Raw genomic sequence first — 24,473 nt, 5'->3', positions numbered from 1 at the left:
TGTGTGTGTGTGTGTGTGTGTGTGTGTGTGTGTGCATACGTACGTGTGTGTACGTGTGTGTACGTGCACCCTACATATAGAGAAAAGATTGATTTTCCCCCTTTTCCTTGCCTTGATTTTCCATTCTGTTCAGAGGGCTTGTCAGTGAGTCAGTGAAGCAGCTGCTATTGTGTCAGAGAGTGTGTGGATACAGTGTATTGAAAGGATCAGGTTCACAGATCAGCATATACCTTTGATACCAACATTTCAAACATTTTCATCATCTGACATTAAATGAAAGGAGGCTGATTCAGTCAATTTTATTTCATTTTATTTAGCTTTATCACGAGGCTGAACACACTCCCTGCTTTTCAACTTCATTTTCTTCCATGTGCGTCTCCTGCACAGACATCTTCCCTAAAGTGAACAGCATCTGCAGCCAACCCCATGGTACAGTACTTAACACAACACAAATACTCATACATGGAGACACATTCAGAACTCATTAACTCTGTCTGTCTTCCTCTATCCCCTTTCCTCCAACCTCTCTCTCCTTCACTCTCACACACACACACACACACACACACACACACACACACACACACACACACACACACACACACACACACACACACACACACACACACACACACACACACACAAGCACACACACACAAGCACACAAGCACATAAGACTTTTGCAATCTGCATGCACCAATATGAGAGAAGCACACAAGCGAGAAAGAGGAAGGCTGAATTAGATTACTTGGGATCACTGTGGCATGAAAAGGCCCACAGATAAGTTCCTCTCCCTCCTCCCTGCTACACTCCTCGCTGATAGAAAAGAGGAAGTAAGGTAATGTAAGAGCAGCGCCGTCAGCCCCTTCTTACAAACACACACGCAAGACCCCCTCCTCCCCCCTTCCACCACCATCACAACCTTCCCTCCACAAGAGAAAACAAAATCCAATTCCAGATAGAAAAGAGGGTTCTGCACACAGAACTGAAGTCACCGTAATACGAGTAGTGAAGATAGAGAAGTAGCAGACTTACACAGCATATGAAATGTGGGACAGAATTTATGACAATTACGTGCACAGTAACAATGAGGTTCATTGCCGTAGGATATATCACTTGTGTCTCACGGGAAGGGTTGTAAACTTTGTAAAATAAATGTTGAATTACTTGAAGGGGGCACTCATATTTTGCAGTATGGGACCATTGCAAATATTACATGAGGTGGTGAGACTGAAAACTCCAAGATGCCTGCCAGCCTGGTACAGATGCAGCATCATGTTATTACCAGTTACTAGGTAGTTGGCTTAAAACATCTTCATTTTAGATTTACTGATGGGAAAAAAGACTTTACTGACCATAATGCATTTTTCCAGGTTCAGATTTGGAAGGGATAAAGAAGAAAATACAGAATTATGTTGTCCTTGTACGCAATGTTACAAGTTCAATCTACAAACCAACCTTTTTTTTCAAAAGTTAAGGTTTAATTTTCTTGTTTTTGCCTTTTCTATATATGTATATATATATATAAAGAAATTTTTTTTTTTAAATAGATAAAGTCCTTCAATATCTCAGAGTAGACTGTACGTAACCTGTAAGGAAAAAAAAAATATTTTAAAATAAGAAAATCAAATTTTCTCTATTTTCTACGATTATCTGAGCACACAATAATAACTATTACTAAATTTGTTTGAGTTTGTATACAACCCAGTTTGTCCCCAAAAGTTGGCAAATACAATTCTGTTTTTATTTAAAATGCAAGCGATGACTAACAAATCATGTAAACCCATATTTAATTGAAAATATACCAAAAACAAAATATAAAATGTTGAAACTGAGAAATGTTATTGTTTTATGAAAAAATATGTGCTCATTTTGAATTTGATGCCAGTAACAGATTTTAAAAAAAAGTTGGGATAGGGGCATGTTTACTATTGTGTTGCATCACCTCTTCTTTTAACAACACTGTAAATGTTTGGGAACTGAGGAGACCTGTTGCTGGAGTTTTGAAAGTGAAATGTTGTCCTATTCTTGCCTGATATAGGATTTCAGCTACTTTTAGATATTTACCAAGCTTGTCGCCCTGTTCCCAGTTACATTCTTGGCACAGGTTGTCATAAACGTGAAGTTTAAATTCTCTCTGATATTTTTAAGTCAATATTTATCATTTTTAATTAGCATCTGATCTGCAATATGTCAATATGTCTCCTTTGGCAAGCCTTAAACATTGCTGATACATCTAACAGAAACAGAGCAGCACTGCCTTTCCATCAAAGTCCTTGCCATCATTTCCTGCCACTATTCAAATGCTAGTTCAATACTCAGTTGTGTTTTGCCTCTTGTTTCATCCTTGACAAAAAAAATCGGAAACTAATGAGCTGAACTTTATCAAAAGCTGCGTTAGGCTGCAGACTGGAGTGTTGATCTTCAGTGGGATCAGCAGCATTAGAAATATTACATCACCAAAAAATATTATTGTGGAGCTGCCTTTGTTGTTTGCTACAATGTAACTCTCAAGGTAAAGTTGAACTAAAGGTTATTTAAGGCAGTCTCTTTGTTGCCATCGATATTGTTATCGTCTTTATATATTTCTGTTTGTGAGGGGCATTTTTGTGATCAGTGAAGTTGATAGTAAATCAAGGTTACAGATACAAGAAAAGACAAAAGAAGTGCAGTGAAGGGAAGAAACACTGACTGGAAAATAGGGGGGGGGTGTATTCAGAGATATTGGAGAGGGAGAAACACATGGGGTAATTCTCCAATCTTTTTTAATCAAGTTAAGAGGGAAGACTTCACAGAGCATGCTGAAGGCATCTGTTGACACTACAGCTTCTCTAGAAAGTCTTCTCATCTGTAATTAGCACTAATTAGTCTAATAAGATGGACTGGATTTCGTCATAATGTAAAAGCTGCTGTAATTCTGTTTTGACTGGAAATAATCTCATCAACTGAATGAAGATCCATAACTGACCGTGTCTCCAAAGGTTGTAATGTAATAAAGCTAATGACTATTAGTAATGGGAAGCTTATTTGGGGTTTGATCACGTTTATGGCCTATTACTTCGATGGCTCCTCAGACCCGTTCCCTGCCCATTTATGGCGTGTTCTAAATTACTGCGCCCTTGCCGGAATTGATTATTATAAAAAGGTCTTTTTATTGCATTATACCAGCCAAATGATAGGCTGTGCCATGGGTGACACTTCTGGGAAAGCAGCGGCATCGTTTTGAAAGACGAGCTCCCTTATTTCTTCCGCTCCCTTTGAAGAGGGCTCCTCCTGTGCGTGTTGTCACAGACCCACCTGCATTGGGAGGGCTCACAGCGCCACTCGCCGCCACTTTGTCACCACTTTCAAACCGTGAAGCAGGAGTTGTGCTAATGCAGCAATTATTTCAAAAGCAGAAAATGAAAGAGTACTCAAAAGTTTTCGTCAGTTGCGAGCGAGGAAATGCCTCAGTGCTCTTTCTGTCGACTGTAATACAGCGTGCCTGTCCTTGCTTGTCTCATCTTCACCTGCTCTTTTACAAATTCTCATCCTCTCTTTAGTTCTTCTGTCGACCCCAGACAAACATACATTAATATATTAACAATGTGGATTAATTTGCTCCCTTGTCACCCTCCGCCTCCTTTCACAAGTGTGAAAGAGATGTGGGTTTTTTTTGGGTCATCACGAGATGGATCTTAAAGGCAGTAATTGGATGCCTGAGCAGTTCCCCCTGCACAGTAGGAGGCTGGTCCATTATCTTTTACCATCGTGGAGTAATATGCTCCTGTCCAGGCTGCCCTCATCATCATTACCCATGCTGTGGATTCCTGGTGATGGAGAGGGAGCAGGAGGACAGGGCATACATCATATCTGGACTCATCAGTCTTCCTGTTCCAGCCGAGACACCAAACTGTGCTCACTCACACGAGCACTCGGAGGCATAGAGATGAGGAGAAATGAAAGCAGCCGCTTGTATTCACGCACTGCTCCAATGTATTGTTAAACAATACATCATCACCCCGGCCTTCTCTGGCCACTTCTGCTCTCGCATGATAAAGTCATCTATCAACATCTTCCAATGAATGTTTCATTTTACTCCTTTCGATTCCATTCCTTCTGTTGCAATGCACATCTTTTCTGCCAGGCAAGTGAAATCTGGAGAACCATTTATCAAACACATAGTTAGACATACAGACATGAGCACTTTCATGCTAGCTAATCCTGCAGAAATGCATCATAGGGGCAGTAATACCCTGCACGCTGTTTATCAGAATAGCACCTAGTGTACACATTGCCTAAATTACCTGATTTCAGTCGTCTAATAAGCTTAGCCACTCCACTCCACTCCACTACTGCTGCGTCTCTGTTGCACGCCCCTGCTGGTTTAATGGAACAGGATAAAACATAGCATTTTTGTCACATAGCATGCGTCATGCAGTTTAAAATAAAGGTCTGATGGATGGACCCCAAGCGAGCAATCCATTAGCATCTGCTACAGCTTAGAGGCTGGTGATGAAGTGGTAGCTCTAATTGAGGCTGCCGCCGTATGCGCACGTGGCACACAACATGTATCGCTAATTAGGACAACGGATTGTGACAAATGCTCCTCTAATCCAAGAACACAATCTGAGGTCTTGAGACTGTTAGGCTCAACATTTGCCGTGTTCCCCAACATCGTTTGTCATCACAGGAGGTGAAAGGTATTTGGTATACCTGACAGTCATTTTCCCTGTCTCTGTTTGTACAGTGAGAAGTGAGTGGATGAACTACGGTACCTTTTTTTATGGCACTGCGGCACAGTTATTTTCAAAAAGAACAGTTACTGCACACCAAGCTCTACTGGCACATTCATTCGGCATCACTCAGGAGGTAACATTTCATAAGTGAAAGACTAAAAGTGAGTGGGATCATACCTTTCAAAGCTTGATCATTACAGTGACATCAGGGAATTATCAGTCACCATGAAGACAAGCTAGCCTTCCTGTCATGCTTTTAAAAGCACCTCCAGAAGTGAGGTCAGGTTGCTTGTTTACTGTGCTGTTGCAATTCTCTGAAGATGACCCCACAAAGCGTTGCGTAATTTATGGATACAAAACTGAATTTGTGTAGAGGTTTGTTTTGCTATGTCTGCAGGAAAATTGTTAAGACCTGAACCCTGTGGAACCACTTATAGTCTCGTTTCACTAATACAATGCCGTAAACCTTCATGCCTGTCACAGTAGCCCTCTCAGCTCATCTAACGCTGTCAGACTTGGTGGAAAAACTTTTTTTTTTTTTACAGCAAAGCAAAAACTTGAAACGATGATGTGAAGGGCAGGATGGAGACTATCTGATCAATCACAGAGTGACGCTTATGTGTACCTCACATCTCCTCATAATTGTTAACATCCCACTTCACATTCTGGCCCACTTCTGTTCATCTTCACTTTAATCCTTACCCACTGAGGTTTGAGAGGAATGTGTTTATTTATTTATTTATTTTTTAGCAGTAATGGACTCTACAATGGAGCTGACCTTTGTGCCTGCTGAGAGGTCTGTGTCCAGAGGGCAGCTAAGCCAAGCTAAGCTGGCAGTATGGATCTCGATCAGAGACGGGTGAAGAAATCAGACAGAGAGCAGGAGGTCATCCCCCTACAGGCATGGTGTTGGCTGTTGGTGAAGAACTCTTCATCGATCGGCTGTGTGTGATAGATAATGGGCTGAAATTGAGCAGACTGGTGCAGGCAGGGTTGTTTCCCTGCCTTCTGGCCTCTGGGCCCCCACTCAATGGGCGAACAGCGGGGGCACGCGCAAGGCATTGCGATACCAGAGCCAGCATCAGTCAAAGAGCCCACCAACCACCTCCCCTGAGCACCCGCAGTTCTCTCACTCATAGGCTGGTGGAGCGCTGGATGTGTCCCTGGTGCCTGACCTTGATTCTTCCAGAGCTGAATCTCACTGTCGCTGAAACCCACCAGGGACACCCGCTCCTCCCTCCTGACCCACTGATCTAGATGTATTACAGGTACAATATTCATGAGAATCGCAGAGGATTCGTCCAATAAACTTAAAATGTAAGTACCTCCATGGCCAGCCATATTTTATTCACGAGCTCCCTTTCACAGCATGAGGTGCAGTTCCTGCCCACGGGGCTCCTGATGGTGGCTCCGTCCTTCTTGCACCAGCCTTCAATAATTCCTATAAATCAAATTTTGCAAGCACAGACAATAATAAGCTCTGTTAATGGACTTTCATGGACAGGTGGGTTTACAAGAGATGGCCTGAAGATGAATAGGTACAGAACCAAGTTCTATAACAGCATAAACCATCAGTGTTGTCATACCACACTGAAAATGTCTTCCTTTGCATTCTTTGTCCTCTTTAGTAATAAAATGTTGGTATTATTTCAGGGAGACTTTTAAATAGACCCTTGTATTGTCAGGAATCAGGGACGATACATATTGTAATTAATATTTGTGGGGAGATTTGTCTTGTCAGCATGTCATTGTGACACTTCTCCAAAGTCAAAGTTTACCCATAAATCATGTGCACTCATAAATAATTTACAGTTGAGAGCAATTGAGTGAGACTAAAACATCAATACTTTCCATGAACTGTTGTGTGACTCCAATTGCATAACTGTACATGCAGCTCAGATGAAGGGAGTTCTTGATCCATCATTGTTTGCCCTTCTTTTGGAGGCCGTGAGGGTAACAATTCATTCCACCGCTGAGGCCATTAAGAGCAGGGATTTCTTTTCAAGTTCATGCAGCATTTTTTTTTTACTTCAGGTACAATGGGAAGTGTCTTTTGAAGTGTTTTTTTATTTATTTATTTATTTTTATTAACATGCTGTTTTCAGAGCCTGACTGTCATCAAAAGTCAAATTCAGGACAGACATTTAGAAAGAACGCTTTATTCTTTCAATTCAGTCAGAGACACTCATGTCAAGGCTGACAAGTATTAGACGTCTGATTGTCTAACATGTTACATTTAGACTTAGGTCTTTGGGGGACCTTAGCAGCACTGAATCTACAGCCATTTGAGGCTTAGCTCAGCATAAAAAGTGGAAGCAGGGGGGAACAGGAAGCATGGTTAGCAACTTGTGGTTTTATTGGGGATTATTTGCTGGATGTTTCATTTCCAACTGAAGCTTCATTTCCTGGAGTCTTTTCATCACAGAGCGGTCACCAGGCAACCAGCAGAGACTCTAGTGGCACTGCTCCCAGCCAAGAAATTGTCCAGTAAATATCAACCAGAACTGGTCTTTTCTGCATTGCAGTTAGTGTTCAGCTTGAACAAACAAGACTCGCATATTAATTAGTGAGCTTTTGAAGTGCCGATTGGTGAATTTCCCACTGTTTTCCCCTGCTTGCAGTCTTAAGGCTAAGCTTAGGTAATTGGCTTCTGGTGGAAGAATCATGTTACTGCACAGACATGAGAGTTGTGTCAATCTTCTTGTCCAACTCTTTGAAAAAGTAAAGTTACATTAAATCTGAGTTTACCTGTGGGGTGGTGGGGAGGGCAGCAAACAGCAGTGGATCTACGGATATGGACATGAATGTGTATTAACAGTGTTATACTGAGAAGTGTAACCATACTGTATTTATAGCCATATTGTACCATCGCTTAAATGTTATTGGGACATAATTAGTCAACTGCTAATCAACACAGCAAATTTCTGGAGTGAAATATCCTGGAGTTAAATAGAGTTTGATTTTGGGAGTTTATTTTCTAAGTTAGACTACAGCTTGTGTTCAGTGTTACTTTCTGGTGGGGTAATATTTTGGTGTTCTTTCGCTGAGTGTTAAGGAGCATGATTCAACATGACTCCCGGTGTTGACTGCACAGCTTTGTTGCCGTATCAGCATTCCCCAGCATGCCTTGGTTATTCCTTCATAACTTTTGAGAATAAAGCAACCAAATTAAATCTAAGTGAGGGGCAGAAATTATATTTTGTTTTGTTAAAACATGCTGTTTATTAATATTTCAATGAAGACATAATGATAAATAAAATGGGGCTATCATTCAAAACCATAAGTGGACAAAGTAGGAACGTAACATACACCAATCACAGTGGCAATAGAACTTTGTTTAGTTTGAAACTTGTTATACATAGTTTTCATGCGGCAGTAATTGTTTCACACTGCATATAATCACAATGCATATAATTGTTAACTATAAATTTGTGATGAATATGTTGTTATTTTGTTGTCAGTCTTACCTAAAACCTTTATAGTGTGATGAAATTTGAACTCCATGACTGTCAAACAATACATACTTTGAAGTGTTGACTGTAAACACTGTGAAAGAGTTCACATTCAAACAACTCAAGGTTAAAGTAAAATTTACCCCCAAAGAGTTCAGGTTCAACTCCTGAAAAGTGTTAAAAATCAACTCAGATTTGTTCTCTGCTTGAGAGTGAATTTGATGGTCTTACATGTACAAGCAAAAAGAGTTGATTTGAACTCAGATAGTTCATTCGAAAAATGTGAATTTGCTGTGATAAATGGGTGCAGTATTTTTGAATTGTGAATGTAACAGCTAATGCAAATCAACAAGGGAAACACTATGCTATTGTTATGCAAGATGTAACTAATAAAAAAGGAAGTAAATGTATATATACCTCCTGTCTTATTCAGAATTTTGTATTCATTTATTTGAGATGAGCCATAATCTACCGTCATACACCCCTTTATAACAGCAGCCACCATAACGATTCAGCTTTCTCACATATGACCATTTGTGTGGTTCATCTCTACCATGAGCGTTGACAGGGAATGAGGTGCCCTTTCTATAATGTCTCTTAATTATTGACTGAGGTACCTATTTAAGTGGCCCTCGACATTACCTCTAATTCTGAGGCGCCAATTCATCCTGTCCATGTCCTCAACATGATCTCTCATTACATCTCCTTTTAAACTGAGCAGATCAACTATCAAAGCAGCCATCGAGTCCAGTTAATCTTCCCTCTGCCAGACACAGCCAACGGTAATGAGCAGATCAGATCTCTGACCGGCATGTACCTCAGACAGGGCGCTGCTACTGAAAAGCAGTTAGATGGTGTTTTAGGAGGCAGCGAAGGATGACCGCCAAATGGAGATGGGCCCCGGTATGCCGCACACTGCAGCCGCCTTTATCCCATCACCCAGGAAGAAACAAGGAAAAAGGGGGAAATGAAGACAGGAGAGTAACTGGTTCTTTCTTGGAGGAGCAAGAGAGGGAAGAGAAAAGAAAGGGGAGCAAGAGTGAGGCCCTCATTAAAAGGCAGTGTGTTGGCTTCACAACCATCCCACCACTTCAATGCGCTGTCATGCCGTGATGTATCGCTCTGCATGGTGCTACCAAGGCCTTTATTCCCACTCTCCTCCATGTTTCTCGCTTCTAGCCAATTAAACGCCCACTGGAATAGAGGGGAGGAAGTGCCACATTGAGCATTGCACAATATGGAGAGAAGAACTGATGAAAGGACGCGTCTCTTTTAGTCTGCTTAATAGCTCCAGGACACTGTCTGAGTGGCATTTAATGTCTACATCCTATTATTCACTATCCATGCCCTCCCATTCTAACTTCCTCACACGTACGCATATTTTATCGCCAAGGGATGAAAATGTTTATCAGAACTATGAATATTTCATTTACTATAAATTGGCTGACTATTGGCATACTTCATTGCCCTTTTAATGCTTTTGCTCTTGAAATGACATGAAACATCATAATGAGACTCGTGTCCAATGACAAGTCATCGATTACGGTAGTAAAAGCACCAGATTAGGTGTTTTGTCTTATTAGGATTAGAGGTTTCAGCTCAGGCATTGTGGTTCATCGCGACAGCCTGTTGGCTTTAGGACAACAGCAACAGTGCCGGGCTGACATAAACAGGTGCACCACCCTCTCTTTGTTCTGCTACACCATGAATAATGCAGCCCCCAAAAATCCTCAACTCAACACTGTGTTTGACCTGTTCATTTGTACCTGTAGCCGGGATGCTGGGGTCAGAATGTGGATGTGTTAGTGCAGGGAGAAGGGAGGCAGAAGCTAATCGCCACACCAGAATGGCCAGATTTGCTACTTCGCATGCTGCCCGTGTCACTCAGGCTGACACCATAAATCTCACTTATTTTCAGATCCAGCCGAGGCACAGGCAGAAATTACAGCCCAGAACATATTACCAGCCACAGCAGCGTGCTGAATGCTAACAGAGAGATCCTTGATAAAGCAGACAAGCACTTCTCTCACAGATTATTGAACAGATAGACTCCTATCTGTAGGATTTGAGGGGGCAGATTGGCTAGTAAGTAAATCACAAACAGGTGACAATCAAATGAACATGCACGTTAATCAGAAATGTCTTTTAAGATTTTAATGAAGGCTTTTGTATCATTCTCATCTGTATAAATTCCATACTGGAGGCGGTGGATGAAAAAGTATTCAGATCCTTTATTTATATAGAATTATATATACACATAAATATATATATATATATATATATATATATATATGGTGAAGTAATTCATTCAGACATTTACAGTTATGACACACGTCATTGTGCATTATTTTGCAGCAAGACTGCCTTGTATTTTCCGACATACAACATGCACTGTGTGTCATGGAAAATCCACGGCCTCATTAATCTTGAAATAACATGCCATAATCTTGAGCAAACGAGTACATTCCCAACAGGCTCCGGCTATCCTGCAATGGATGTGTAATGTGCTGGGTTATTATTTGATACTAAGGAAGATAGGTTTATGACTGCATATAAACCATATAGGCAGCTTGTTATCAAGGGCTTCTATTAGTTATTTATTAGATCTTGTCCTTTCTGATGTGATGGTGCTTATTAACATCTTTACATTCTGCAAGCAGCTCATAAATAATCACAAATGCTTCATGTAGCTCCGTTTAATATTCTAAAATAAAGTGCCATAAAAGCAAAGAAGTTACAGAGCTACTGTTATAATATATTTTTGTTGCATTTCCCTTTAGGATACCCACAATCTAAAATAAGAAACTGACATAATACAAACTCATCAGCTGATGGACAAATGTTTCCAGTTTTATGGACCCATACTTCATTGTGACTTCATTCGGACTGCTTTAAGCTGCTGATATGCACCACTGGTCTCCATTTTGTGTTTAATTGTGCTGTCTATGGCGGAGTGTGTGGACCATGATGCATTATCGTGGGATCCCGCTGTGGCTTATTACTGCCAGGCTCTGCTCTCTGTTGCTCTTAACCTGCTGGGTCATTTCCAGCTGCTGTAATCTAACATTAGCCTCTGCTTTCACCAGGTCCCAACCATTTACCCCATCATGTATTATAGATGACCCTCTGGAAATGGAGGAATCCCAGCAGACATGGAATTAATTTACAGCAATCCTCAATTTTAAGGGGAATTGAATCAAAGTCAGCGGCACAGTGAGAGGGGGGTTTATATTGCTATAAAACATTGTCACAGTCTATAAAATTGTAATGAAAAGCCATTTGAAGATTAAGTGTTTTTTGTGATTCATTGGTATCTCTTGGCTCAGCTAATAATCATTTCACTCCAAAGCTGAATAGTCTTACAAACGACCAGGCTGCTTTCAATCAAACTTAATCCTCCTTTTCTCTCTTTTTTTGTATAAGTCCAATTTGCAAGCTCACAAACACAAGGGGAAGCCTTTAGAAACCAAGTTGACGGAGCAGTGTGCAAACACACATGAATAAAGACAGGAAGTAAGACACTGTAGATGGGGCCTGTCTGTGCTTGTCAGGTTTAGTGATATTACTCGAAACAAATGTCACATTTAATTCAACAGAGTTAGATTTCTCTGTTAAAAGAAAAATAATAGTGGCTAAACGTCTTCAGTGCTGGCAGAGCTTCAATACAGTGGGGACAAAGATGGATGCCTTGGGGTTGCCGCCTTTTGAAAATAAGGAAATTGGAGCAGGGCTTTTGTGTAAGACCATGCAAGTAGCAGAACAAAAACAGCTTGCAATGAGAGGCTTTTGTCATGCTTTACAATTAGCTAAAGTCATTTCAGTTCACCAATTGCAAGAAGTGTGTCTGTTGTACAGTACGACGACTGAAAAGTAGACTTTGACCTCGATAGCAGCTATTTACTGTGGTGCCCAGGGTTTTGTAGCAATTTGTATAATTGAAGTGCAATTTCTTTGGGCTGAATAGACAGAAGGGACAATCCAATGTGCATTGCTAACTGTAGAGAGAAAAAGTTACCTCGGCCTTATCTTAATTGGCCCCAATTATCTTCTGTGACAATACCGGTGTGTGTGTGTGTGTGTGTGTGTGTGTGTGTGTGTGTGTGTGTGTGTGTGTGTGTGTGTGTGTGTGTGTGTGTGTGTGTGCGTGTGCGTGTGCGTGTGCATGTGAATGTTAGAGAGAGAGAGAGAGAGAGAGATATGTGTGTATCTGTAATGAAAGGTTAAGAGTTCTGTTCTGAGTAATGAAGCTGTGCCATTAAACTTAAAGAACCAGGACTGTTGAGACCACTGAGGTCATTTACTGAGAGTACCTCCATGGCAGTCCAGAGTCAGGTAGCATTTGGTGCTTTTTTACATAGAGCCTTGTTAAGACTGATTGGGCAGTAAGTACTCATTTACACAAGATGGCCCTGACTAGTCTTGGCGGGTTAAGTTTCACTATGATTTTTATAAACTATGTGCTGAATATATTATTCTCCCGTAAAAAGGCAAAATGCAGTAATTATATTTTTTGTCATTTTATGAACAAGGCGCATCAAATCTATCTAAAAATGGATGTAGTTTCAAGGTCTGAAAAGTGAAGGCAAAGCAAAAGTGCCTTAAAATGCAAAATCACTGAGGGCCAATAGTGGCTGGCCTCTAAAAATCTTTAGCTTTAACAGATGCCCATTCAAAAAGTGTCAACTTCTGTCAGGAAATATAACTTCAATAAATGTTTTACATTTGTCATTGTGGTGTCATTCATTAGATACCTTCCCTTTGATCAGTGTTTTGGTGTTCCTTCTGAAAATATTTCCTTTATTATTTAGATAATAGGCCTCAAAGAGAGGTATGTTTCAGTATATGGTTGACGATATAGGTGGGCCGGCGTAGTGCCCTCAGGTTCTCAGTCAGATCAACCCACCACCTCCCCACCACACACACACACACACACACACACACACACACACACACACACACACACACACACACACACACACACACACACACACACACACACACACACACTCCCCAGCACGTCCAAACATGGTCACCTCTTGGTCCAAAAGAACAAGATGACGGTGGTCAAAAAGTCAGACTTGGAGGCTTCAAAATGTCAGTTCACAAACCATTGGGTAACGTCACTTTGGGTTGCCACTTGACAAGAAAGCTAAAAGAACAATATGTTGGTGGACATGACATTTTCTCTCTGCGGTCTTAGAAACTTATTCGAAGGCATTGTGGAGTGACTGCAAGTTATTATGTAGGTTCTACTAGTAAGAACTCTTACCATGTAATTACAACTTCACAAGCGGCAGGTAATAAGCAACCATCAGCGAGTACAAAGAGGGTCATCTAATTGCAGTTGGCCCACAACTACATGAATAAAAAGCTGGATAAACCCTGGCATTGGAAACACTCAGTGACTTCATGTTGTGCTTCCATGTTGGGTTTCTGATGAGGTGTAAGAGCAGAGAAGGAGCATGATTCATGGAGAATTTCTCATATAAAAAAGCACAAGTTATTTTCTGTCATAATTTTTTTTTTTCAGCTCTTAATTTTGTAATTTTATTCTCCTGTCATTTATTAAACCAACTAAAACTTTGATCCACTGATATATAATCCCACTGACTAGCCAAATACAGTGCTGGCTGGCTGACGAGCACATCAGAAAGGGTGCTTTCTTCTTCCCAATGATTAGAATAACTCCCAAACATCTATGGTTAATTTCAGCTAACAATGGGAACAAAATTCTGCATGTTGTACCTTTAAAAACGACTTTATCTTTTTTTCTACAGACCAAAAACCCAAAGGGAAGTTCAAACTAAATTCCAGTTGGGCAGTGGACCCGACACGATCAAATTTCTGTGAAAAAACATGTGCTTTCAGCTGCTGTAACAACATCCTGGATAATGAGCTCACCAGCTGCCATCACTTATTAGCTGTCCACCCAGCAGCAGTTCTAGCTTCACAGCAGTTTACCCAATAATCACTAATTCAGTGGTGATTGTGCAGATCCTCTTGAGGTCATTTTCAGTACCACTTGTAAGTCATACATTTTATATTATTTCTAAGCTGGTAATTACTGTTACTGTTGGGTGGATAAAAAACCTGCTGGGCTCTCTGCCAGTACTTTGTTGATCTCTGTTTTCCTTTGTGTCTCCAGGACTCTGAGATTTTGAACACCGCCGTCCTGACTGGAAAGACAGTGGCTGTCCCAGTGAAGGTGGTGACCATTGGAGTAGACGCCTCTGTTACAGATGTCTCCGAAGCAGTAAAGTGTCGCTCGACAGAAGAGGATGTGGTCAAGGTCAGTAAGATGAAACAAGCCTCTGCATCTCTGCTTTCATAAAAACAACATGCTGTCGGCTGCTCCGTATTCTATAGATTTTTGTTGATGTTTGTCAAAGTCTGGCATAGATTCAAAAAAATTTTTTTTTACATTAGCAGCTAAAACATTGTGCAGCATCAATGAGGAAAAAGCAAAAAAGGATCCTGCATGTGATAATGGATGGGGACATTGTTTCTTTTCCGTTTCTGTTCAGCATGTAAAAGGTCTTTGTCAATGAATCTCGGTTAAAAATAAGTGATGTCACATTTTGTACATTTTGTAATTTAACAGCAAATTACATTTAAGTGGTTGATATTTAATCAGTTAAAACATGAATAATGAATCATTTAAAATGTGTGCATTACATTAACAGTAATAGCCTTGACTTTTCAAGTCAGTCATGTTTTTTAGAGAGACTCAAAAGACCTGCAGGAATTACTATAAAAACTGAAAAAGGATTTACTACAAATGTGTGCATTTAATGAATAATTTCAGACCATGGAGATATTGTGAAGCTTTGTAGAAATCGTACTGTAAGTGTTAGAATTAGATGAGAAGATCTATGTTTAGCACATCTATATAAATCCTCCAGAAAGGATAAACAAACACAGGCAAACAACATGAAAGAGTGTGTTTGATATGCAACGACTACTGACAAGTTCTTCTTTATTTGTATACCCCCCTTTCAAACCTGGGGCACAAGGCGCAACGGAGTAAAAAGTCCTTTTCAGTGTTATAAAGTTGAGCCCTGGTATCAGTGGCTTCGCTCTGCAAACAAAAGAAATCATTCTGCTGCAGAATCCTAAAGACTCTACGAAAACCCGGAGGCAAAAAAAATCATTCTTCGGTCTATTTCCAAGTCTAAACAGCTGAGATGTTGCTCCATGTCAAGAAGGGATTGTAAACAGATCAAACTCGTGTAGTAAACACTAATAAGTTATAATGAAACACAACCAAAAACCAGAGAATATTCTGCCACATTGAACATTGAATATCATGTCTGATATGTGACTTCGGGGCACTTAAGTGTGCTTCAGAGGGAAATTAAGCCGACAAGAAGGTTTAAAAAAAAAAAAAAAAAAAAAAAAAGCCACAGCTGCCACTGACATCTCTCTCTGGGTCAAAGGGTTACTGCTCAGGGAAGTTCGCCTCTAATCATAGCCTGCGATGGCATGTGTGTAAACATTATTAACTTATCTAAATTTTACCTAGTGATTTAGCAATAAATAAACACAGAGTGACATTAAACCTGAATTATGAATCACTGTGCACATTAAATTATGCATCTACTTCCTTGTGGCCTCAATTACAGTGAATTCAAAAGACATACCTCAGGTCACATGTTGTTGTTTTTTTAAAACCTCTTTGGAGATTTGTCTTATTCACACTAATTTGATCTGACACGTGTAGGCAGCAATACGGCTGTGCCATCATTATTTTGCACGCACATTTTGTTTTTTCTGGATTAACATTTTGACAGTTGAGTTTAGGGCCCGTACATGTTGCCGGGTTCACAGTTTGAGCTGTGTGGGCTGTGTTTGTGTGTATCTGGAAGGATAGGAGGGCCTCTACTACTCATTATACAGCTTTACATGTTGCAGCTACATACAGCGAGGTCATTCAAAAAGTCAATACTTCAAGGAGAAAGGGGTCGCGTCCTGGGATCATCATCACCCAACTCTGCAGTTGCCCTGAGTTCTGTGCAGCTTTGTAGCATCATTCAGGTCAATGTTTTGGGCTCTGTGGCCTCAAATTTACTGTTTTGATTCACTTGCAGGTCTCTGGTTACTTCGTGCTTACAAATTCGAAAGTACAAATGGAAAAATATTTTAGTAGTTCACACAAAAAGAATAGTTAAGACTGCAGCAGGACAATCATACCCCACAGTTGTGTATTCATAAGTTTTCATGAAAAATATTCCATCTTCACTGAAGCCATGAACGGAAGGTCATGTTATGAGCAAGCTTTTACAACTCCTGCTTACCATGGAGCGAGGGTTGTGAACACGGTTCTGTATTCTGTATTTGACAAAATTATAATAGTAGGGCAGTTCGAAAATTGTATGTGCAGAGCTTCCTCTTGCATTGAGGTGAGTTTTGTAGCTTGTGCAGCGTAGTCTGAGTGGCTTAATTGCTTCTGCCAAGTATACAAGCCAGAGCTAGACTCACCCCACCTTCATGCTCCCTACTCCCATCGCTCATATCTGCTGTGGATTGTATCTGTCTGGTGAGTTGTTAATTTCCTGGGCTTGATCCAGAGACAGCCTTAATGTCCTCTGTAAGTATTCTCCCGTTAGCTGCCTAATGTGTCTGATTAATGTGGCAGCGGATCCTCCTGGACGTTTATGATACTTTGCGAAGCAGAATGATGGAGGCTGTGTAATTCACAGAGACAGTCGCACTCTGAGTTTGGCACAGCTCACATCCAGGCAGGGAGAGTGTATGAAGGGTTAAAGAGGCTGCTGATTAAGAGGTGATGCCCTTTTATGTTAAAATATTGATTTGAGGCTACGTTGGCCAACTAGGCAGCACAGCAGGAAGGTGTAAGCACGTCACTGTAATGTGCTGGAACGGCTGGATGTCAGCTGCCATGTTCTCCATAATTGTTTCTGCTTAGATTGTTTGGGAGTAGATCGAAGAAATGCCAGCAGGCAGTTAATTTCCCTGTCATGAGACACACTGTAGCACAGCTGTGTTAATAAATCCCACACTCATTTCCTAATTCTTTTTACTACAACAGAAAACGTCACACCATTTTTCATGAATTTGGTGAAAAATAAGACAGATAAGACTGATAATGATATTTGTTAGCAGCCTCTGATTTATTGATCATTCATATCGCCATTTGATATGAATAATGAGCCACACATGGAGCCCAGTCAGGTGTTACGCAGTCTGCAACCCACCCGCTCGTGCAGACAGGTTTGCAGAGTCCAAACGAAGAGAAGTCCGAGATGAAGGGGCTGTCAAAGGCACTTCAGTCTCAACAGATTGAGCATAGTGAGAGAAAAAGAGGAGAACAACGAGCTCTGATAAGGGGCAGGGACTCCTCTGACATCTTTATCAGTTCAAACACACTGTCACACCCGCAGCCCTGACGGAGTCCAATCTGCTCCATAACTGACTGTAGCCAGGGGAGGGACGTCGCCCTTGTAGAAACGTTCAAAAGCTTCATTAAGCAACTCCGTCAGTCCTGGTTACATTGCAGTGTCGTGCAGCGCACGAGCGTGAGCAAGGAACTACTTTGTATGTTCTCTTTATTCACTGAAATAACATCGAGGAAATACCCATTGATCCCGAATGCGTTTCACTTGAAAATGCAGGGCTTGTGGAGTCCTTAAGTAAAGCTCTCTGGTTGGCTGTAGAAGCAGCTGCTGCTTTTCAGATTCTTCACCGGTCTTCTTCTCGGTCTCTGGACATAAAGTTCACTGAATTTGTTAGCATGCTGTCGGAGGAGATAATGTTTTTGTACAATTTCAGAATGATTACCTCCCCTCTAAAAGGAAATGCTTCTCGAGTTATAATACATTTTTGTGAAGTAATTTGTAACAGTACAGCAATTGCTAAAAAAATAAATAATTATCAATACGAAGAAATGTAAGTTTATTTTCTTGTTTCTGCTGTGACAACGCTTCCAACATGAATATTCTACTTAAAATCAGTGTTCAAGTTAGCAGGCTAGGCTAAGTGCACTAGATTTTGATTTTGAGAGGAATCCAAACTTACCAGCCAGTTGGATCCTTACAAAAGGACACATTTGTGTAATAATCAACACTAGTGGTGTTTTTGAAAAACTGTAAGTCCTCTCTCAGCCACGTGTGCCCTCAAATGTCAGTAAAACACTTGAAAAGGAAACCACCCATCCAGAGACTTGGGGCCTGATTTACTAAGATCTCAAATAAAGGGTACTAAACTGCGTGTTTTTTCCAAAACTTTGCACATTGTTTTTGCACGCGTTTTGCAGGTGAATATTAGAATTTATTAAGAATATTTACGTCACTGATATCAGGTGCAAATCCCTGTATTTAAATGGGGGGTTTGCATATGTTGAAGTGATTCCAGCAATGGAAAACAAAGCGACCGAAAAAGGAAAAGGAAATCTGATCCCATTGAAATTAAGAAATATAAAAATAGCAAGAACAAAACGCTATATATGAGATTATCAGCAAGGAAGTCAATACTGTGGGGAAAACAAAAAGGCGAAAAAAACGGTTAAATAATAAAACGTCGGCAATCAAACAGTGTGGGATGGTGGATGAGATGTTTCTAACCAACACTGAGCAGCAGGTCCAGCTCTTTCTGTGATGGTGAATTAGTCTCAATAAATGTCGCAAAAAGTTCTGTCATTGTTGGTATTTTGTGGCTCCTCCTTGTTGGCTGTAAATCACCATTCAGTTCATTGAAAAACTCAGAAAGGTCATCGCTGGACAAACGATATGTCAAAATAATTTTTTGCCTCTGACATCTCAGAAATGTTTAAATGGTTTGCTTTCCTGCGTCTCCTTCTCACCACAACAATAAGAGCAGCCGTCTCTCCAGATTTGCGCACCTGATTAATACGTTCCTTTCAGTCGTACTAAAATACACACGCAAGCACTTCTCCTATTTCTACTTTTAGGTTTAGTAGATATCGTTGCAGGTGCTAAATGTATGTATTCGCGCCCCAGTATTTTGCACGTTCAAGTAGAAATGCCCAATATTACATATGCATGCAGGCAAACACGCAAATGGACAAGGTGTGTTAAATTGCACATTTGAAAGATGCAATCCTCACAGCACGTCGTTAGTAGATCAGCTTGGACATATTTTTGCAGGTAATGTGAAGTTTGCACGTGATTTTACACAAGCAAACCTTTAGTAAATCAGTCCCTTAATGCATACAAATATGGTAAAAATTGTTTTACCAATTTTTAAAGTATTTATACATCCTCGCATCATGTTTATTCGTTGATGTCTTTCTTCAGTTTGCAGCAGTCTGTTTACATTCTTGTGTCTACACGGATGTAAGCAGAAGAAATCAACCGGAAGGTCTCTAATGACTGTTTAATCAAGCAAACACCATGATAATTGCATCCAACCATGCACAGGTTTTCCAGGAACGCTACTAGATCAGCCAGTGAGCTCGCGCCGGTGCAGATTGTAAAATCAATGCAGCAAATCTCTAAATATCTGCTTTTATTTATACAAAACGGCCAAATTAAGTTTCCACAGTACCCCAAAAACTCTACTGCTGGCTTCACGCTGGAGTCGAAGAGTGAATGAGGCTCCCACAAAGCACAGAATAGAATGTGTCACGCACAAAGTTTTCTTCCTGGTCACAGAGGATCTGCTGCCACAGCTTCATGATGAATGGCTGTTTGTGGTTTTATCTCACAGTGGAGAAATAACTTGGAAGTAGAAAAAAAGATATTTCCCCAGACCATGTAATTCTATCTGGCTCCAGCTAGTAGTAGTCTGCTATATGATGGGATCAATAAGATTGACAAAGTGCCTGAAAAAAACCCAACTGCTTATCTCCGTTTAAGATGTACTGATTAATTACCTCTGCAAGTGTGTGTGTGTGTGTGTGTGTGTGTGTGTGTGTGCGTGTGCGTGTGTGCGTGCGTGCGTGCGCGCGTGCATGTGTGTGTGTTGAGTATCCCTATTAAGATCATCAAAAAACACTATATAGTACTTGAACAGGCATAGAGAACATAGGGAATTTTGAGAGACAGAGAAAGAGGATATGTGGACATTAATCAAACACTAGTATGAATAAGGAGCAACAGACGGGGCTGAGTTAAAGCATCAAGGAGTTGTGCCTTTCGATAGCACAGAATTGTCCCACTTATTCTTTTTGTAAAGTAATTTAAAAAACAGATGGCTTTGAGTTTGGTCATTTTATCAAGAGACAGTTCCATCTGTTGGTTCTTCTGTTAGCTGTGGGCTGAACAATAATAACAGCAGATCATGGCCTGTTTTCCCTCAGGTTAAAACATGTACTTGCTGCTCTCCTATCTCTTTTCCTGAGCGTGCAGCAGATAGAGGACCTTTCATCTTTTTCAAAGTAGTTACAGGAATACTCCATCAGTGGAGAGCTTGGAAGTGTAAAGCCTTATAATCAACTCGCAGGGCCCGGCCAACATTGCATACTGTACAGTGTATTGCACTGTGTAATTCACTGTGTAGTCATCTAATGTAACTGTCAGAAGAGCTCGACTTTAAATGTTGTCTCTCTTAATCCTCTCCTCTCCTCCCACGCAGGTGTCTGACCGGTGCGATTATATTTTTGTGAATGGCAAGGAGATGAAGGGCAAGGTGAAGATGATGGTGAACTTCACGTATGGATACCTAAGTGCTCAGCTGGAGCTCAACGTGTGGATCCCGCGCCTCCCCCTCCAGATTGAGGTGTCTGACACGGAGCTGAGCCAGATCAAAGGCTGGAGGGTGCCCATCATGGCCACCAGTCAGAGGTACAGTAGTGAATGCATTTATCACTTGCAAGGCCTGTGCCTCATCTATTAGACTATGCCAGAAGTCACCCTCTTGTATCTTATTCACCGTTTGTCCGAATGGGTTCAACCAATGAAAAAGAATTACGCAAAAAAATAAAGTTGTTTTCACATGTTTGTAATAAACTGGAAGGCATTTGTTTTGCTAATTGGAGGGGTTATAAGTCCACTTATATATTTAAAAATGTTAAGACACTTACATTTTTGTGCCATCTGCTGTGCCGTGTAAACCAGATGTAATAAGATTATAAAATTGCTGTATCAGGGTCACTGAGGAACTTTTATTTTGAGTAGATACATAACATATATTATAAATGCACTTAGTTTTTTCCTTTCTCAAACAACCGCATTGTGCTTTTGGATTTTTCTCTTGGTTTCATACAAATGCTCATGATCAGAGTCCTTTGTCCACTTGTGCAGCCACGGTAGCTTGGTTTAAGAGTGGCTTTTATTCCACGTGATGCATTTTATTTCAGTCATGGCCCAGATAAGATAATGATGAGAAGTGTGACTGAACACGCCCCCTCCTCCTGACTTCAGTCTTACTGACGGTTCTTAGCTGATAATACAATGGCTGACCTGTGCAATGCAGCTTGTCATTACGACTGGTTTAAGGTGGCCTGCCACTGCGCCTCTTAGTTGTCAGTAGGACAGAACAGTATTAGAGCTGTCTGGAGGTCAGACTTCTCCCCTGGGGCCTCATCACTGGCAGCACCTCTGCCAACGTTGCTGTGCACCGCGACTTTGCAACTGTTGAAATCCATCAATTGATTGAGCAGCTATCAGCCTACCTGCAGTAATTACTTCTGGAAAAGCGTTGAAGTTGGACTTGGAGTCATCCCACGCACGAGTGTGGCTACTCTAATTATCCCAGCTCCCTTCTTATTTTGAGTGACAGAGGTACAGCATTCAACTAATGCCACAGCTTGTCGAGGATGTCGCTTTTTTAGCTGCATGCTGGTATGCCTTTATCAGTGGGGACAGCCAAGCTGTGTTGTCATTGTTGATGCCAGCACCACTGCTGATGGGCTGCAGAGAGCTTTGTCTCTCGCTGTCTTCCACCCGTCTTTGTTTATCAGGGGATAACAGGCGTGACCTTGCAAAGTAGCACTATGCCTGTTGGTGAGAATGGGCACTGGTCCACTGTTCATAAGCCCACGAGGAACTAAGCCAATAACAGACAATAGCTAGCAGCAGGACCGTCCTCTATCAACCAGGCTCGCAAGTTGTGGCCATACTGGGGGGAAAGAGAGAAATGAAAAATAAAGAGACATCAAGCATGTTAGTAGGACAGCTGCAGAAGTACTCCGTACGCAGTTTTTGACTGACGCTGTCTGTATGGCTCACCTCTTCCCTCCCTAAGCTCTGTCAAAACAGGGACAAGATAAGCCTTTGAAGACAGCTAACTTAAGTGTATGCGTAGAACTCAGGCATCCACCACTCCTTTAACGCATCTTTTAATATATCTATATTAAGATTCCTTTTTCCACTTGTTAAACTGCTTTAAAATTCTGTTGTAGTTACCTTTCATTCAATGATTTGGACTTATTGTTCTCCTTCTGCTGTGAAATAAACAGCTGCATTGAAATCCCTCCAAGATTCAAAGAATCAGAAGACACATTGTCAGACAGAGCTGCGTCTGCGTGTATAGAAACAACACTGCCTATTTCTGTCCAAATGACCTTCGTCACGTTATTGTAGCAGAAAATACAACGCACCAAAATGCCAAAACATATCCAGCACACCATCCACAGGGCACAAACAAAAATAAGCATGTCACACGCATTAATATGCAGCATCTCGTCTGAAGTCTGAGCTGGGCTTGAAAGTGAATGAAGCGGAAAGAAAAATTGCTTTGTTAAGCAGGTTGTTCGCGGCACTGAGTGCGATTTGTTTATTAGATTAACCTTAAATTAGATTTTGAGATGGCTGCACAGGCATCGGCATATCAGCTTTATACTGGAGCTAAAATGGTCAGACTTCACTATCAGCTTGTTTACTCCTGAATCCATTACACCTGACTGATATCAGCATCTATAAATGCCCTTATAAATGTAGTGCTTCAATGCTGATTCAGTCAATATGTCTACATAATTTGTAAAAATCAGTGCTATTTACAATCTCATTAACCTTGAATGTCAAGTAACTGTTTACACTCAAAAACCACTCACAAAGGGATTTAACCAAAGCATTCATTTGGTGAGAAACTTTTGATTACTGCCTTTGGAATAATAAGATTATGCCTGAAATTATTGGCAGGTGATTTTTTTTTTTCTCCTGCATTTTAATATGTGAATGAGTGGAGCGAGAGAGAGATATTAAAGAACAGTGATTTATGAAAGCAGAACAGAAATTTGAAAGACCAATGAATGTTTGATCACAAATTCATGAGTTACAAACCTTGTTGGAATAAACGACGCATCTGAGCAAATGTTCGATTTTATGCCGCTGATAGCTTTTTCATGTTTATGTGAATTGGAAGGTGACTCAGGGAGGAAGCTGCTTGCATTTCATAAAACGTAAAATATTGTTGGCGAGAATGACTCAAATACCTCCATCCTTTTCAGGGACTTTGGCAGCGTGTGCTGCATAGAAACAACAAATCTAGTGGAGCAAACATTTTTGTAATAGTGTTAGAATATAACTTTTAAAATACAAACACTGTCAGCAAAGTTATGCGAAGGACAAACGCAGGATCGACAGACATCCAGCCATGCATTACACAGTGATCGGACTTTGGCTAATAAGCCTGGACTGATGTACTTTCATTTCCCCTTTTGGTATTCTGCTCCCAAAACGCCAAGGAATTCCTCATTGATAAAGTTGAATTTCTTTCAGTTTCAATGTGGGGTACTTGGATAAGTGGTGAAGGTCAAATCCTGCAAAAACTAACAAACAAACATGTTGTTATACCTCTAGGGCAGATCGGCCACGCCAGTATTAACAACCTTTCCTCCCGAGTAGCTTCTTGTTGCAATTGATGATCACACTGTTTTTTGCCAAAGTTATACAAATTGTGGCCATTTGAGATTTGAGTTTTTTGTCTTTCTTTGTGCTAATCTCACAGGTTGGAGCTAGCTGCAACCTAGTTCGAAAAACATGATGTCACATTCTTCTGTGCACCAAACAGGCGGATTGGTTCAAGTTGTAGGGAGATATGTTGATATTTTCAGGGGCTTTGAAGTTGCAAGACTCAGCCATAAAGACAATAAAGTTAAACATTTAGTAAATTATGGTCTTAACTATAGCAAAAAGTTATAGTAAAATGTGATTTGTATTTGGATGCCACAATACAGTCAAAACTTAAAGAAACTTAATACAAGTATGTCCTCGTCACACCGTCACCGTTTGAGTTGGGGATTTTGTCACTTGGCTTGTTAATTGTAATTGTGATGATGCCATGAACTCTAAATATGTCGGTTTTCTTTTAGTGTTTCAATATTCACAGCAGAACAATTTCTTCTGTTAATGGCTGCCATTCAGTTGCATGTGAAATCAGTCCCACC

General features: G+C 40.7%; 1 protein-coding gene across 2 annotated transcripts in view; it reads left to right on the top strand.

The window, feature by feature from the left end:
- Window positions 1–24,473, top strand: part of LOC138625663 (transmembrane protein 132C) — a 126,138-nt gene that overhangs the window by 93,468 nt on the left and 8,197 nt on the right. For both annotated transcript variants that reach the window (XM_069706743.1, XM_069706742.1), the window contains exons 5-6: window positions 14,313–14,456; window positions 20,720–20,928. In XM_069706743.1, the coding sequence (XP_069562844.1) occupies window positions 14,313–14,456; window positions 20,720–20,928 (353 nt within the window). The remainder of the gene's footprint in view (window positions 1–14,312; window positions 14,457–20,719; window positions 20,929–24,473) is intronic.

Source organism: Brachyistius frenatus, unplaced genomic scaffold, assembly GCF_029030835.1.
Source record: "Brachyistius frenatus isolate BFR_SWC_R1_liver_20210118 unplaced genomic scaffold, ASM2903083v1 Contig_64, whole genome shotgun sequence".
Classification (NCBI taxonomy): Eukaryota; Metazoa; Chordata; class Actinopteri; family Embiotocidae; genus Brachyistius; species Brachyistius frenatus.
This window is presented reverse-complemented; position numbering and strand designations above follow the sequence as displayed.